Source organism: Patagioenas fasciata, chromosome 3 (genome assembly GCF_037038585.1).
Source record: "Patagioenas fasciata isolate bPatFas1 chromosome 3, bPatFas1.hap1, whole genome shotgun sequence".
NCBI lineage: Eukaryota > Metazoa > Chordata > Aves > Columbiformes > Columbidae > Patagioenas > Patagioenas fasciata.
Genome location: NC_092522.1, coordinates 119,481,382 through 119,497,832, shown reverse-complemented (window position 1 = coordinate 119,497,832; position 16,451 = coordinate 119,481,382). Strand labels below are relative to the sequence as shown.

The 16,451-nt window shown below is 43.3% G+C and overlaps 1 protein-coding gene across 7 annotated transcripts; it reads right to left on the bottom strand.

Annotated features, from left to right (window-relative positions):
* Positions 1-2,605: 2,605 nt before the first annotated feature.
* On the bottom strand, positions 2,606-16,318 carry ENPP5 (ectonucleotide pyrophosphatase/phosphodiesterase family member 5). 7 transcript variants are annotated; one of them, XM_065833982.2, is made up of 4 exons: positions 16,083-16,318; positions 11,826-12,698; positions 8,136-8,312; positions 2,606-6,192 (listed from the first exon to the last, which is right to left on the bottom strand). In XM_065833982.2, the coding sequence occupies exons 2-4, from the start codon at positions 12,688-12,690 to the stop codon at positions 5,819-5,821; spliced, it is 1,416 nt and encodes a 471-aa protein (XP_065690054.2). In that variant the 5' UTR covers positions 12,691-12,698; positions 16,083-16,318; the 3' UTR covers positions 2,606-5,818. The 7 variants fall into 7 exon arrangements, with proteins under 7 accessions (XP_065690054.2, XP_065690056.2, XP_071663226.1 ...); XM_065833984.2 differs by having other exon boundaries at positions 11,826-12,695; XM_071807125.1 differs by lacking the exon at positions 16,083-16,318 and adding an exon at positions 15,954-16,076.
* Between the last annotated feature and the right edge of the window lie 133 nt (positions 16,319-16,451).

Sequence of the window (16,451 nt, the reverse complement as noted above, 5' to 3'; positions counted from 1 at the left end):
TGTCCACTGAAAAAAATACATTTGAGTTTTAAAAATGTGTGGAAGTTTTATTAAACTCTCTTCCTCTCTGAGGATTCTGCTGTACTGATGAAAAACACAATACAAAAAGTAACCTGTTCTGCTCCCCCTGCCACCGTTTCTTAAACTAGTAGCTTCTGCTCACTGACTAACACTTTACTCTGGATTAATCTGATGTTCAGAGAGACTCAAGCCCCCTAAAAAACCTGAACTGTTGCTGACAGTGGACTGGATTTTAGATTGTTGATGTAACAGAATGATAACTGGACTGAACACAAGTCACTTTTCCATTCTCCTGGAAGATTTAAAATAATTAACAGTAAGAGGTGAGATTAATGAGTGACTGTTTTGCATGGCAGGACCCAGGCTTAGAGACTCTGTAAAAGGGGAGGATGCTTGAATTCCTGCATTAGAGTTGTTAGTTTCTTGTAATTTTGCTAATGAAGGCTGCCTGCCTCAGAGGGTGGCACATGTGCTGGGAGATGGTTTGTGTAATCTAGACATGGAGGGCTTGGCTCAGCTGAGTTAGTCTTTATCTTTCTGCCAGACTTGGCTCAACCTGTGAAGGGTGGGTTGGTTTGTTTGTTTCCTAGATGCTGAACCTGATGAGCACAGTAGATGCTCCGTTCTGTTCTTTCCTTCCCCAAGTAGCTGTCGTACAGTGTGTGACTGACAAGCTTTCAGTTCCTCTGTACATCATAGGCCAGGTGTCAGTGTTACCACCAAGATCTGAATTACCAGAAATGCGTTGTCTGAAGTACAATGGCAGCATTCTAATCTGAAATACGAGTATTGTTACAGGTCTAAATGCATTTCTTCTTCTAGCTCCAGCTCCAAGTGCCCTGCTGGGACTTGCTGCAGGCAACTGAGCTCCTATGAAACCGGGTGGTATGTGGCAGAAATCCCTGTTACCTGCTATTCCTTCTCCCTTTAGTCTTGAGACTAAACAGTGCTATTGTGGGGAAGCTTTAAAAAGAACGTTTAAGTATTAATCAAGAAATCAGATAAACTATACTCCAGTTGCCTTGCTAGTTATTTTCAAATTTAAAGATGCAGTGTGGTTTGTCAGGGTGCTGAGTCTTCTTCCTGGAACAATTCTTTGCTACTGGCAGGGGATGTTTTAAAGTAGCTCTTGTACACCCAAAAATTTCATACAGATCACATACTCTTCATGAGAATCTAGAAAAACATCTCGTTCTCCTTAGAGACAAAGTTGATATGTTTAAAGATGATTAGTTTTAAAATAGTGCCTTAAACACAATGAAATATTTCAGCTACCTAATTACAGTTTGTATGAATTACTGCTTGTGAAAGTCAGCTATTCAAAAGGAAATCAGCTGCTAATTCAAAAAAGAACACAAGAAGCCGTATCTTCCCCCTTCCTCAAAGCCGTGATAAAGGAGAAGTCCCGCAATAGTTTTCGGCCACATTTAATGACTTGCTAAATATGTGTAACTCTGCAACGTTCCTATGGGGCATATTAACTGAGGGGGAAGTTCTTAAAGCTTCAACTAGTATGGAAGTTTAGAAGCCATCGGGGAGGTTTGCTGCTGGGAAGTCCTGTTAAAAAGAATGATTCATCATGTTATTTGCCTGTCTCCATCAAGAAAGTCTCAGCTTTGGGTAGAGGAGCCTTAAACATCCAGCGCTCTGGGTTGATGTGTTTTTTGTCCATTAGCACCAAGGAAACAGTTTGAGAATTGAAGTGATTTTAACTAACTATAGGTCCAGAATATCTGTTTCAGGGGTAAGTTTAACTTGCTATAAAATGAAAAGAACAGGCTGCTTATCAAAGTAAACCAACATCACATAGCTTAACAGATCAGACCACAGGGACAGATGTTTGCTTTTTATTGCAAAAAAACAATATCAGAGACATCTTAATATGATTCAGATTAGGATTTCACTGGGGGAAGGACATCCCTTTCCAACCCTGCAGACACGGCTACTGAATTTACCATCTTAATGTGCTTCAAACAATAATCTGATGCTAATAAATGCTTACATTAACTTCACCATGTTACAACCACGCCAGTTCCCAGAAGGCACGTACAGCAGCATAGTGGGCACGGTCAGGACAGCACCCATGGCTGCTGTGTAAGTAGGGCGGAATATTTGCAATGTATTTGTGTTTTACAAAGCAGGAGGGCTCACCAGCTGCATGTTTGTCATTCTTCCCACACACAGCTCAAGACCGTGTTGCTCCGCACTCCTGAAAACTCACACTGTACAACCCTTCATCTCATAATAAGCACTTTTGCACTTTTCTTCTTTTTGAGACCGTGTTTATTGTAAATAGCAATATTCCAGCTCTTTACTAAGAAAGTCTAAAAGATTTTTTTGATAAACTGTGTTGCCGCAGTTGGTAACAGCTGTTATTTCCACATGTAGTAGCAAAATAGGAAATGAGGTCTTTTATATAAGAACTTTGATCATACTTCCAGTTATTTTTAATGAAGGCAGACACTGTGCAGAATACAAGAAATATTTGAGATGCAGATGATTTATGCTCACTCCCCCCTCAGCTGTCCCCCCAAATTCAGGTTTTTTCCCAGAATTATTTTTAAATGAAACAAGCACTCAGTGCTTAACAGCATCATAGCAATGATATATTTCAACAAGGAGGAAACAAAACATTTGACATCTTAAAGTACGCTTCACAGGTCAATAATGAATGACAAATCATGCAAGCTCAGTTTCCAAGCTTAAATTACAAGCAGCGTACAGCGAACTCAAATCTGCTTTCCAATAAACGTGTTTGTACATCATAAAAAGTGTCATATACACAGAAAGCAAATCCCATACCCCTTCCCCCCAACCACAAATGGAAAAGTTTGAGAAAATCTCACATCACATCCAAGGAAAAGTTGGTCTTTTTCTCCAGTGGTATAATATGTGCTTTCAATTTCACTTAACCCAGTGTTTAACGCTGGCTAGGCAAATATCTGAACATGGTAACTACTCAAGAGGTACCTGCAAATACACCTAAGAATAAAGGTAAAATGCTTAAACCTAAACTGAACTACCTGAATGCAAAAGATTCCCTTCAGTCTTCTACAAAGTGTCATTTTACCCTCCTCAAAGAAGGGCCTTACAGTGCAAAACACAACAGCGACACTGAGAATTCTCATGTTCGCGTTGCCGACCTGTTTTGAATATTGAAAACCTATTGTTGCTCTTCCCTTGTCGCATGTTGGGGCAGGTGAGCTGAGTCCCAGGATAACTGAACAACACCGACCACCTTTGGCTACTCATTAAAATCAAGGGGTTGGCTGACGATAGAACTACACCTGTCACAATTTTTGGAAGTGGGAGTTTAATGCACACATCTGAAATAATAATCTGGTTATTTTTACATCTGCTATAAACACTACCATGAAATTACTGCAATAAGAATAATTTCTATTATAGCAGCACATTCCAAAGTGAGAAAGTATGTAGCTGAAGTAGCTACAGGTGAGGATTACGGTACCTCTCTGTCCATCTCCAATTTTCACTATTACTCTAACCAAACCTGTGGGTATCTTTAAACACACACTATGTTTGTGCTACAATTTGTTTTCAAGTTGCAAATAAGCAAGCAAAGGTGGACTCTATGTATCACTCTTGTGAACTACCCTCACTACCCTCACCTTTCATCTTGAAAAGCCCCTGCAGTTTGAGCAGCTGTCAGCAAATTAAGCTTAAGTCACACCTAATGGTCAGCTCCTCTATAGCTTTACAGCATCAGGCACACCTAACCCAGATGTTTACCTGCCGTGTTTTCTTAAGAAAATTGCAGTGTAGGAAACAAGGCAGTAAGAGCAGAATTGCAGCGGTGAGTCAGATTAAGTTGTACAATGCTTCATACATCTCCCCCAAATACAGGGGCTGTGCTCTAACAGATCTGCTAGTTTCCTGCCTTCCTAAAGCTGCTATTACAGCTCAAATTTCAGTATATATTACAGCTAGACTTTCAGTATATACCTTAAACTGGAATATTTCATTGCCTTCCCTCTCCAGTGCTCGCTGCACCAAGCTGTGACCTCTGGCCACTTTCCACATCTGTTGCAAGAAATCAATGCCAAGCAAGTGTTCCTGCTGTCACAGAGGGATCTGAGCTTCCTTCTAATGGAGAAAGGACCAGGTTATAACGCGGCACTGCGGAGTCATCACTGAGGCAGCGAGAAGCTTGCTCAGTTCTGAACTCTCCTAGAGGTCATTAAGTCTGGAATTAAGTTCAAAATGAGTTTTGGACTTCAGTTAGTCAGCCTGTTGCAGCTCCTTGCCAGGTCTGCTCCCAACCCTCCCATCAGCAGTACTGGGGTGTTGGTCACACCAGAGCACACCCAAGGCCAAGGAGTTCCCATCTTTGCTGAGTGCTGCAGGTGAAGCAATAAATTCCACTTGCAGAAATACCAGACTGAGTATTCCTGTGAATTTCAAAAGAGTTTCTTTCTTCTTTAGGGACTTTTGGCACTTCATACCACGCTTTTCATACAAACCTTAGTCAGCAGCTTCTCACCTACCACTTAAGTGAGCTCTTACAAAGCAACAACAAAAAACCAAACCACAAAACACTAGAATAGCAGGAAGCTCTATTGACCCACACAAAAGAATCAGATTAATATACAGTTTTGTTGACTCAGAATTAATAATTTTCCCTGACAAAGACTTTTCTCTGGAAGAGCAAACTCCAGTCTTGGACCTTTTTTCATACTCAAGTGTGCTTTTCTAGATTTTAAGAGTATATATGGCTTAAGATTTATACAGTTGTTCCTTAAATGGCATGTCTAATCCTACTTATCAAATTCTAAGGTTCACCCAGACATGTCAGATAAAAGACAAGACAGAAAGCCAAGCTCATGCTAGACAAGAGTCTCCAGTTAGAGCACTCAGGTGTTACACCTTGTGACAAGCTTGACAGCACTCGAAAACCAGTACATGTATGTTCCTGAACTGATTGATCAGCCCTATTCTGAAAGAGCCTTTTCATCACAGAAATATAATAGATTCCATTTGGACATACAGGTGTTGTGCTTGTACGTGTCTTTAAACTGCCAGCCTCATGGAATTCCTAGAAAATTTAGTCCAGTGTATAGGAGACAACAGAAAAAAACTAAAGATCTACATTTACCTAAAATTATACCTAAAATCGTGAAGATCTGTATCTACCTCAAAACCAATCAACAACAAAAAACCAAAACCAAACCAAAACATTAATGCTGATTGCTACAGGCAATACCATCTAGATTCATATTCTGGGGCTACAATTTATACAGTGTTTAAATAACTCTAAGCTGAGATACGTTGCAGTGCATGATCTAGCTTAATAAGTGTTGTTTTCTTGCAGGATTTAATCCATCAAGTTATCTGTAATGGTGATCCACGCAAAAGCTTCCTTGAGCAGGGAAGAAAATAACCCAAAGCAGCCCAGTCCGTGACTTGTTAGAATCTGAGATTTAAAAAACCTCTTAGAGAAAAAAGGGAGAGGGATGGGAAATTGAATCACCACATAATAGTCCGAAGTGCAAACTCAGTTATTTCCCTAATAGTAGCTCAGAATGAGGTATTCAGGGTCTATTATCGCTACACACACAGCTTCCCAGGTTTACCCGGAATATTTTCAACCCCTGAAAGATGAAGTGGTTGTTGGGTGAAACAGAAACACGCTCCCTTTCTGCATCCCCCGTATGTACGTACCCCAGTGTACCAACAGCATTCATTTCCTTTTACTCCACATATTTATGCTGCTCCACTTCTATTAGGTTTCTTTTGCATAAGCTTATTTTAAGCATCAATCAGGAAACAGTACCAAGTGTTATGAATCCTGCAACAGTGGCCGGGCAGCTTCAGTATGTTGCATTTGCATGGTATTTGTTTGGGTGAGGATTAAATGCTTAACAAAAACAGCGATAAAAACCGTAACAAGAAAGACGCCCAGAAAAACTCCTATAACAGTAGCGTAGGTGTCTGTTCCAAAGGCTACAGGAACTTCCTCAGCAAGTAAATCTTTCACAGCGTTGAATGAACCATTGTTTGGCAGCGCGTTAATACCAAGTAGATGGCACAATAAGGGGTACAAGTCTGTGGCATTCATGGCTTCTTTGGTGGCATTCTTTCTGAAAGCAGGCCCAACGGCCAAGAAAATGGGATGCATTTCTGGTATGATGTTGTCATATCCGTGATTACCAGCTAGAAATTAAACAAAAAATAGATAAAGGTCAGTATTCTGAAGTTGCAAAAGAAGCATTGAAACTCTTCCTAGAATTAGAGAAGGAATAGCCATCATTTATTCTCACAGAGGTTTAGAAGAATCATTCTGATCAACAGCACAAATGTCTCCTAGCAAATACCAAGTCACAGAACTACAAAGAGAAGATGCCTTTAAAAAAGAATGGAGAGCACTAGTTAAGAAAAAAGAAAAAGCAAAACCAGTACGCTCCCATGGCAGTAACAGCACTGGCAATGGTGTGCTATGCTACACCCAACTTTCCTTGATTTTCCTCAACTGGACCAGATCTCTTAGAAAAAAGCAATATCCATATAGAAACAGACTGTCTGTTTGACTCCTTGTAGCAGGTGGACCGTCAGCTCTGACTGCTTTCACACCTCTTCCTGTTCTCTGTACTCTTTACTCATCAACGAGGAGAAAGTTCACAGATCTCACCATGGGTCTCCAGTGCCCCTTCCTTACAGGCCACTAAAAACTCTCAGTAACTAAACACAGAGGCGCAAAAGGCTGCTCTGCTCAGCTGTCAGCAACTGAAAAACTTGTTAAGTCTTGCAGGTAACGCTTTTCAGCTTCATAACCAGCAGCAAAGCTTAAATGGTTTTCAATTACGAAACTTAAGAACTTACTATATGACACTTCTATTTTTCCCCCCAGCTAATCAAAAGTTACAGTTTATTGACTCCATTCTACCTATAATAAATCTCAAAACCCCAAGTGAGAAACTCAGAAGTGTTAGTTTTGTTTTCTCCAAATCACCCAGAATATATCTTACCACAGAATCACAGAATTGACTGGGTTGGAAAAGCCCTCAGAGATCATCAAGTCCAACCCTTGGTCCAATTCCAGTCCATTGACCAGATCATGGCACTAAGAGCCATGGCCAATCTCAGCTTAAAAACCTCCAGGGCCGGTGAGTCCAGCACCTCCCTGGGCAGCCATTCCAATGCCTGACCACTCTCTCTGCACAGAATTGCTTTCTAATCTCCAGCCTAAATTTCCCCTGGCAGGGTTTAAGCCCATGCCCCCTTGTCCTATTGCTGATTGCCTGGGAGAAGAGACCAATCCCCACCTGGCTAGAACTGCCCTTCAGGTCGTTCTAGAGAGTGCTGAGCTCACCTCTAAGCCTCCTCTTTTCCAGACTGAACAAGCCCAGCTCCCTCAGCCTCTCCCCATAGGTCTTGTGTTCAAGTCCCTTCACCAGTCTCGTTGCTCTTCTCTGGACCCGCTCCAGCACTTCAATCTCCTTCCTGACCTGAGGGGCCCAGAACTGAACACAATACTCCAGGTGTGGCCTCCCCAATGCAGAGTACAGGGGAAGGATCACTAGTTTTGATACAGGACAGCCCTTCCCATAAGGCAAACAAAAGTCACTAGTATACAGTAACACAACATTCAAAGGCTCTTTCTAGCAATCCAACAAGGTTACTATAAATGTCAGCATCCATAGAAGCTGAGGCCTTTCAGAAAGCATTCCTGTATTTCCAACCCAACTCTTCGCCGGTAAATACATAGTACATGATAAAACATGGCAAAACAACACTATTCATCCTCTACTCAACAAGTTCAGTCACAACTGTTTTTTAATCTCTCAGGAAGTGCTTGTCAGTTTGCTCGATCTCACAAGAAAACCTCAAGTACGCGGCCACTAAAACATGTGAATGATCTTTATCTCAGTAAGTTTCATTTTCAAAAACTGTAAGTCCAGTTCCCCCTCTCCTAACAGTCGGGCGCTTCCCACCCCATCAAGAGAAAACATGATGAATTCTACACATTTAGTTTCAGAGTTTTCCCTCCCATAAATAAAATTTTAAAAAATTAACATTGGTTGAGATTGGGAGAGAAACTACCATGTAAGGTCTCTGATTAGATATAGCAGAACATGGTAAAGGCAGAGAATACTTACGCTGAAAACCATCAGACTTATTTTGTATGATTTCCCATCCTTTATCAGCCACTGCTAAGATTGGCTGAATTTTACTGTTGTGTTTGTAATGTAATCTCTCTGGAATCTGCTCCTTTTTATACACGGTCATGTTGGGATGAGCGTGCTTCAGGGCTTCATACACTTCATCCAGTTTGCCTTCAAACAAACAAACAAAGACAAAGCTTAAACATACCAATATGTTACTAAACTCATCAGTAGTTTAAATAAAACTGAAAGAAGAGGATAAAATGCATTTCCCCCAAAGCTAAAGTGGATTATAATGTGTAAAGAAATTATTGTGAGAAATCCCGAGCATTATTCACAGCAAGATCACACCTGGCGGCAGCCTTCAGAGCCTATTCCTAAGCAGTAAGTGCTTTGCTGATTTTAGAAAAGTTCCTTATTACCAGAATTTAAGAATGAGTTAGATGACATTTAGTTAAGTCTCACTGGAAAGAAACCAGCTCTGTGTAAAGCTTGAAAGCAAGAAGGTAACTCCTAAACCAATTTATATGCAGAGTGCACATGAAGGCCATATTCTGTCTTCCCCTCAGCTGGCTGTGATGACAAGTGACACTTCTTATTTTGAAGCAGTTTAGTTGCTTTCCTTTAAAAGGTCAAGAGATCAGCCACATTGTTTCTTAGCATCCCTGAAAACTTATGTCCCAGTGAACCCAACTATTTATTTCTCCTACAAGGTGCTCCAATAAATAGTTTTGACCTTGCTGATGCCAATTTAGGAAAATGTATCTCATTAGTTGCTATGCATCATGTAACATCATCGTATTGGCAACTGATTGCCCAGGGATACGCAAAACTAGACTGCATTAATCTTTCAACCCCAGGTCATGGCCTGGATGCCACTAACACAGGAGGAGCTGTACGAAGGTTGCAGAGGTCTAAGCAGGGAAGACACGACAAACAGATAACGGGACAAGCTGGACCTTTGGTCTGGGCTGTTAGTGACTCTGTACATTCAATAACGGCCAACAGCTGTTATTGTTCTTTTGTGTTCTCAGTGTCTGCTCCTTTCCCTACCCAAGTCTTCTGCTTCACAGTGAGCAGAAACCCTTAAGTACTAAGACTGTGAAATAACGAGGCATTTTCCACCCCCAATTCTTTATTTGCTTCCCTCCAGTTTCTGAGCTTTGCTTTCCAGCAAAAGTCACTGAACAGCCAGAAAGCAGCTGGACAAGGTGAAACACCAGAAAGGAGCCAGGACACGCAGACAGGAACACAACAGCCAGTTCAAGAATGTATATTTGAGCAAGTCTGAAGCACAGCTGGAAGATTTTACATTTTCTTTGTGGCCAACGCTGCCATTTTTAGCAGATAAATGAGATATAAGCACATCCTGTCATTTTGACTCATCATTTCTTCCTAGTTCTGCCTTCACCCCCAGCTGTCTTTAAACAAACCATCTTTGTTTTCCCCCTCAATTCCTAGGGTCCAATATAGAAATTCTGGAAGAAAACTGGGAACAGTTTAATGTATAATGTTTCTTACCTCAAACTGACATAAAAATAAGAATCACTAAACTTCAGAAACACAATAAAGGTCAAGATGAGATACCCAAGTCCAGACATGATACACATAGTTACAGCAACAAGAAAAGGGATTCCAATCTAATACTTCCAGGACTATATTAATAACAAAATTAATTTTGTAATAACACTTTTCTATATGGGATACCAGGGAGGAGAAGCTGCAAATACAGTGAGCTATGATTTTACACTAAATTAATGTTTTAATTAACATATTAAATGCAAGAATAAGGCCAGCATCACCAGCTGTGCTACAGGCACCACTTTGTGAACATACAGTTAGTTCCACACAGACTAATACACTAGTGTGTTTAAACAGTGGCTTTAATCCATCTCTCACAGAAAAAAACATCCAGCCAAACAGTTAAAAGCAGCAGAAATCACAGCATTTTCAAGCATTCAACATTTTTCTCAAGGTCTCGCTGGTTTACTATTTGCTTGGTTTAAGCAGGACAAGTGAAATAACTGTGGAAGAATCAGTCTTATATACTTAAATCTATGTTATTTCATACCCAGACTGAGAACGAAGGTCATCGCTTTGTAATAAAAATTACAGCTGGCAACACAGAAGGGAGGAATTCTGTGATTCTGTGTAATTTTACCTGTGCTCAAAAGTAACTCTTGTTTATTGGTGGAGTGAAAAATATCTGAACCTCTGGGCAAAACCAAATGCACGCGATTTCTGAAATCCATTCAAATGGCTTTTTTACTCTTCTGTCATGCAACTGCTGCAGAGATACTGGTTTGGTTTTTTTCCTCAGCATTTAGCAGACAGGAGAATCAGGTTATGCATCCTCAAGTTCTCATTTACTACATTAGGGGCATTTCAGCACTAGAGTTCGCTTTCACAACTTGTTTATTTAGTAATGAGAACCTCCTGGTCAACATTACCACGTTTGTCACCATCGGGATGGAGCTCCCAAAGTCGGCTCTTCTGACACCTCTGAGAGAAATGGTGCCTGAGCAAGTTCAGGCTGCAAATGATCTCAGTTTGGACATACTAGCATTTTACTCTAGGTTAATAAAGGAGTATTCTTCAAACTAAACATTATAGAATAGTTTGGGTTGAAGGGACCTCCAAAGCTCATCCAGCCCAACCCCTGCCATGAGCAGGGACATCTTCACCCAGATCAGGTTGCTCAGAGCCCCATCCAGCCTGGCCTGGGATGTCTCCAGGGATGGGGCATCCACCACCTCTCTGGGCAACCTGGGACAGGGTTTCACCACCCTCCGTGTAAAATGACACCCGACATTTGTTTACACATTTTAAGGTCATTTAAGCCTGCAAAATACCCTCCCCGCTGGGGCATTAAATACAGAATGCTATCCATTAGTGATGCAAATGATAGAGGAATCTTTAAAAATATGTTTTCAAAAGGCCATCTTAAAACTCAACTTACAATCAGCACACAAAAAAATGCTATTTTCCAGGTTAAGGCATTCACACCAAATAGTCAGAGCTTTTGATCACTGCAGTAACAAGCAGCACCTCTACATCAGTGACACCAAGCATACAGCTGGCACTTAAGCAACCCTTCAGTGACTGCAAACAGACCAGAATTCGACTCCAACAGAATTCCTGCCCATCGTTTTCGCAATAAAAATGGTATGAACCTGACTGGCTGGCTGTTCAGCGTGATGGGGGAACAACCTGAAGTGAACTGCAATAGCTGGCAGCCAATCAAACAGCCAGCACAGGCTTCTTCTTAGCAAAGGTCCCCATCTGGTTTCAGTTTATTGTTTGAGTTAGAAATCTAATTCTTCCACTATGGCTTTAGCATCTTGATGAAAGGCAAGATAAGTAACATTCAGTTCTTATCTATCTCGAACGCCATTCATCCTTGATAATGCTGTTAAGATTATCTTACTTCTTGTAAGGACTAATGGATATTTGGCAATATTAGTCAACAACAGACAGGTTTGCTGACTTTTTGTTTCAGAAGGCTGACCCAGGCTTTTGAGAGAGATATGAAAAAGAACAAGTGATCCTGCAAGCACTCCTTGTTCAAGGCTGATGTCCTGCAGGCATCAGTGTCGCTATCACCACTTCACTTAAGGAATATAGTCTATAAAGTTTCGATACTCAAGTATTTTTTTCAGATAATTTTACTGCTGCAGCTCCTACCTTCTTTTGGCAAAATGGCAACCACGGGAGAATGGTCAATGACTTTGTAGAGCTCTCTGTTCACATACTGATCCAGCTCAATGAGCCTCGCCGAGGAGGACTGCGACATTCCGTGATCACTTGTGATTATGACATTTATCGCATCCCACAGCTTCGCTTTCTTCAGTTCAGACATAAGATATCCAAGCTTTTGGTCAACATCACTAATTACTGGTCCCATAAGGGGGTTTTCTGGGCCCAGAATATGGCCCATCTCATCAGGCTGTTCCCAATATAGGAGACCAAAGTTTATGGGTTCCTCCGATGTAAACCAGTCAATAAGCTTAGCAACTCTATCTTCAAACGAAACAGATTCACTGTAGGGCATATAATATGTAGGAAAGACTCCATGTATCTTCACATCTGTTCCAGGCCACATAGCTGCTCCGGTTTTATGTCCTTCCCTCTGGTTCGTTACCCATATCGGGCTGGCTTCCTCCCAGAACTTGGAGTTATAGATATCCATTCTGCTCATCGAGAAAGTTTCATTCAGGATAGGATCATACATCTCATTAGCAACGATACCGTGGCTTTCTGCATAGAGACCGGTCACCATTGTGTAATGATTAGGATACGTTTTCGTTATAAACACATTAGTGACCTGTTTGACGTGCACACCGTTCTCCATGGCATAGTGAAAATTGGGAGTTGAGACTCTGTAGATGTAATCCCATCGAAATCCATCAAAAGACACCAGCAGCACTCTGGGCTGGGCCGGCTGGAGAGACAGTGCCCTTGGGAGAAATAATAGGAAAATTGCCAGGACTCTCCAATAACAGTTCATGGCTATTTGGGAAGGTATTTTTCCCCTCTTCTGAGGCGACATGGCACCTGCTGAGCAGAGAGAGAAGATTTGTTTGTGTTAACCTGTTTGCCAGAGTCATAACGTAGTTTTAAGAATGAGTAGCTAAAATATTCCTTATGTATTTATACAGCTCGCTTTACTAACACTGAGCACTCCAGACATAGGAACGAAACCTGTTACCTATTGGTGGCGAATGACAGAACCCGAGGGAATGGCAGGAAGATGTGGCAGGGGAGGTTCAGGTTGGACATGAGGAAAAGGTTCTTCACCCAGAGGGTGCTGGACACTGGAACAGGCTCCCCAGGGAGGTGTCACGGCCCCAAGCCTGACAGTGTACAAAAAGAGACTGGACAACGTCCTCAGACACACGGTGTGAACTGTGGGGTTGTCCTGTGCAGGGACAGGAGTTGGACTCCATGATCCTTGTGGGTCCTTCCAACTCAGGACATTCTGTGATTCTACCAGTTACATCGATATCAATTCTAGAGGTGGGAAGTGAGACTCTACTATTCATTGAATGAAACACAGTTTACAAAAGAAATTCTTTATCCAACACCACTGCCCAACCTCTTTTTCTTCCTGGTCCCAATACACAGCAACTCCTTCTCCTTCAATTTGAGAAGTTTTCAAGTATTTTCTATACTCAACATTTTAAAAAACTGTCCTATGAAAAAGCTTCTGCTTGTGAAGAGTTAAGATGTAAACAGGGGCAGTTCTCGCCTTGAGAATATCAAAGTCCATCTCCACCAGAACTTTACAGCCCTCATTAACCCTGCCGCGCCATCGTGGCAGCAGACAGCGCAGCATCGCACAGGAGCAGGAAGAACACGCTGGAGCTGGAGGACTCTGCACCTGCACAGCTCCCACCTGGGAGGCGGATCCAGCTGGAAACCATCGCTGCATCTCAGCCCCAACACTCAGTATGGGATTACTAATGTGCTGAGGACAATTTATGCGGGAGAAACTGGCAAATAAGCATTGAGTTTCAGATATAGTAGTATATCCATTAAAAGGTTTTGCTGCTTAAAAGGTGTCAGATCAAGAGTTGGAGAAACAACGTCAGGTTTCCCAACACTTCATCTCATCTCTAACCAAATCACAGGTTCCCTACATAACAGAGCTCTTACTCATCAATTAATTCTGATTTTACTACCAAAGTCACTTCCAGTGTACAGCTTTACAAACAAGAATATATGCAAGTCACACAAATCAGTGTGCAGTTCAAGTTCTGCTAACTAACCACTCGTGTCTCTGAACGGACTGGAGAGAGGTGCTTGAAAGGTTCAGTTGTGAGCCACCAGAAATACTACATCTTACAACTAAGCATAAACCCCATCATCTGTCCTTTCCTGCCAAACACCTCTGCTACCAGAGTGCATGCAGCATTAAGTAGGCAAGAAACAATAAATAGGATGCAAATCCTGTCCATGAACTGCATAAGAAGGTGATCACTAGATGCTGTACCCTAAAGCATGTGCTCCCTAGATAAACATTCAGCCCTGATTCTGACCATATGACTCGATATTGACTGTTCTTAGCTATGACTGGCATTTCTTTCCTAACAGCATGAGATAATATGACCCAATTTCATACTGTCCTGGGTCATATTCCCCTGCCCCAGTTTCCCTCTGCCATCCCGAACACTTTCTTGTTTGAAACTCAGTGATCTAACTCAAAGTAAGGTCCATGTAAGAACCCTCGCACTGCATTTCCCTGTCTGTAACTGACCTACAATTTCCTGCTAATATTCCTCACTTCTCGCTCGACAGCATCATTCAACCACAACACAAGACACCGTCCAATCCAATCCTGCACATGGGCTGCACTGATATTCTCTTTAAATTCCCATTTTTTAACAATTCTCTGGAACCGGTCACTACAGAAATTAAGCTGGAAAACAGCGATTGTGTAAGCAGTAAATATCAATATCTGGAGTACATAAATAACCTAGTTAATATTAAAAAAAACCAGCATAATAAGCATCTGAGCATCACTGCAATGATGGAATAGTGTTTCTCATTTTGATAGAACACAAGATATTTTCCATGGGGATTCTTCCTATTCTGATTCCTCCACTAAATCGCTCATATATATATATTTACACTGGAAAACAGCGCAGGCGCTGTCAACTTGCAAGCAGTCAAATGTTAAACTGAACTTGCACATCTCCCAAAATTAAAATACGGAGCTAGAGTCCTGCTAAGAACAAATTTCAGAGGAATCATTCCCCTTTCAGCAAACACCATGGACCCAAAAGCTGCAGAATCATTCAGTTTTCACCCGATGTGGGGTTTTGTTCAGCTGATTCTCAAGGAAGAAAGGGAGAACATGCTGTTGCGTCCACCCACCAAATTAACCACAGCCCACGGCTGAGTCACAAATCCCCATTGTGGGGAGCAACAAGTATGAATTTAAGCTCTCTCCAGTGAAGCCAAGTCTTTACCTCTAAGTTTTACACAGTGATGCCAATGCTAACTAATCCTGTAGTTGCAAATAAATGACAAATAATGGGTTTTTTTCCAAGGCCTTCCTATACTGGTTTTCACTGGTACCTGAGCACATCTACTGATTTGGTCTCTCCAGCAATCACAGAATCAGACTGGTTGGGGTTGGAAGGGACCTCTGGAGATCATCCAGTCCAACCCCCCTGCTAAAGCAGGTTCACCAGAGCAGATCACACAGGAATGTGTCCAGGTGGGTTTGAATGTCTCCAGAGAAGGAGACTCCACAGCCTCTCTGGGCACCCTGATCCAGGGCTCTGGCAACCTTGAAGGAATTTCTCCTCATGTTTGGATGGAACCTCCCGTGCTTCAGTCTGTGCCCATTTCCCCTCATCCTGTCATTGGGCACCACTGAACAGAGTCTGGTGCATCCTCTGACACCCACCTTGAGATATTTATAAACACTGATGAGATCCCCTCTCAGCTTCTCTTCTCCAGGCTGAACAGACCCAGCACCACAAAGCTCTGGGGTGTGGATGGGGCTCTGGGGGGACAAAGGCACCTGAGTGGTCAGGGCAGGGAGCACAGACAGACAGACAGACGGAGAAGGGCCCAGGGAGCCCAGCGCCATGCTAACGCCAGGGGCAGGCCGGCATTCCCTGCACCGCCGGCATTCCCTGCACCGCCGGCATTCCCTCGCACAGCCACCATTCCCTCGCACAGCCACCATTCCCTCGCACAGCCACCATTCCCTGCACCGCCCCCTCCGTGACAGATTCCTCCCCCCTGACCGGGCACACACCCCGGGCAGCCCGCAGCGAGGCCCGCTCAGGCCTAACGAACCGTCCCCGCCGCTCCCCGGAGCGCTCCGGCCGGGCTGCCCCCGCTCCCTTCGCCCCGCGGGCGGGCAGACTCGCAGCGAGGCGGCGGGGGCTGTGCCGGCCCGGCCGGGGAACCCGCGTCCGCCGTTACCTGCCGGTGTCCCCGGGGCAGCGCCGGCTCGGCTGGAAGCGGCACCGCCCGCGCGTCCCGCCCCGGCGGGAGTGGCCACGGTGTCAGTCACCGCCCGGGAACCGGGCTGGGCGGCGCCTCAGGGCGTTTAGGAGCTGCGAGAGGCGGGTGATGCTGCCCGGTGTTCCCGGGAAGGGCCCGGGGGAGGAGGCGGTTCCGGAGGGCACTGGGCCGGGCGGCTTTGTTCAGCTGTTCGGCGGGGACAGGGGGAGCCGGGACAAAAAGGGCGGGTGGTGAGGGAGTCGCCGGGAGTCGTGAAATTGCTGCAAATAAGGAAGAAACGGGGCCTAGGCTGGGCTGGAGTGCTTAGACCTGGCTGTGGAGGCAAGG

Coding starts and splice junctions, on each gene's coding strand:
- ENPP5 (XM_065833982.2), bottom strand. CDS start 12,690: ATGTCGCCTCAGAAGAGGGGAAAAATACCTTCCCAAATAGCCATGAAC. Junction 8,313..11,825: donor TGCCATTTTGCCAAAAGAAG/GTAGGAGCTGCA, acceptor GTTTGTTTGAAG/GCAAACTGGATGAAGTGTAT. Junction 6,193..8,135: donor TAAGTCTGATGGTTTTCAGC/GTAAGTATTCTC, acceptor TTTAATTTCTAG/CTGGTAATCACGGATATGAC.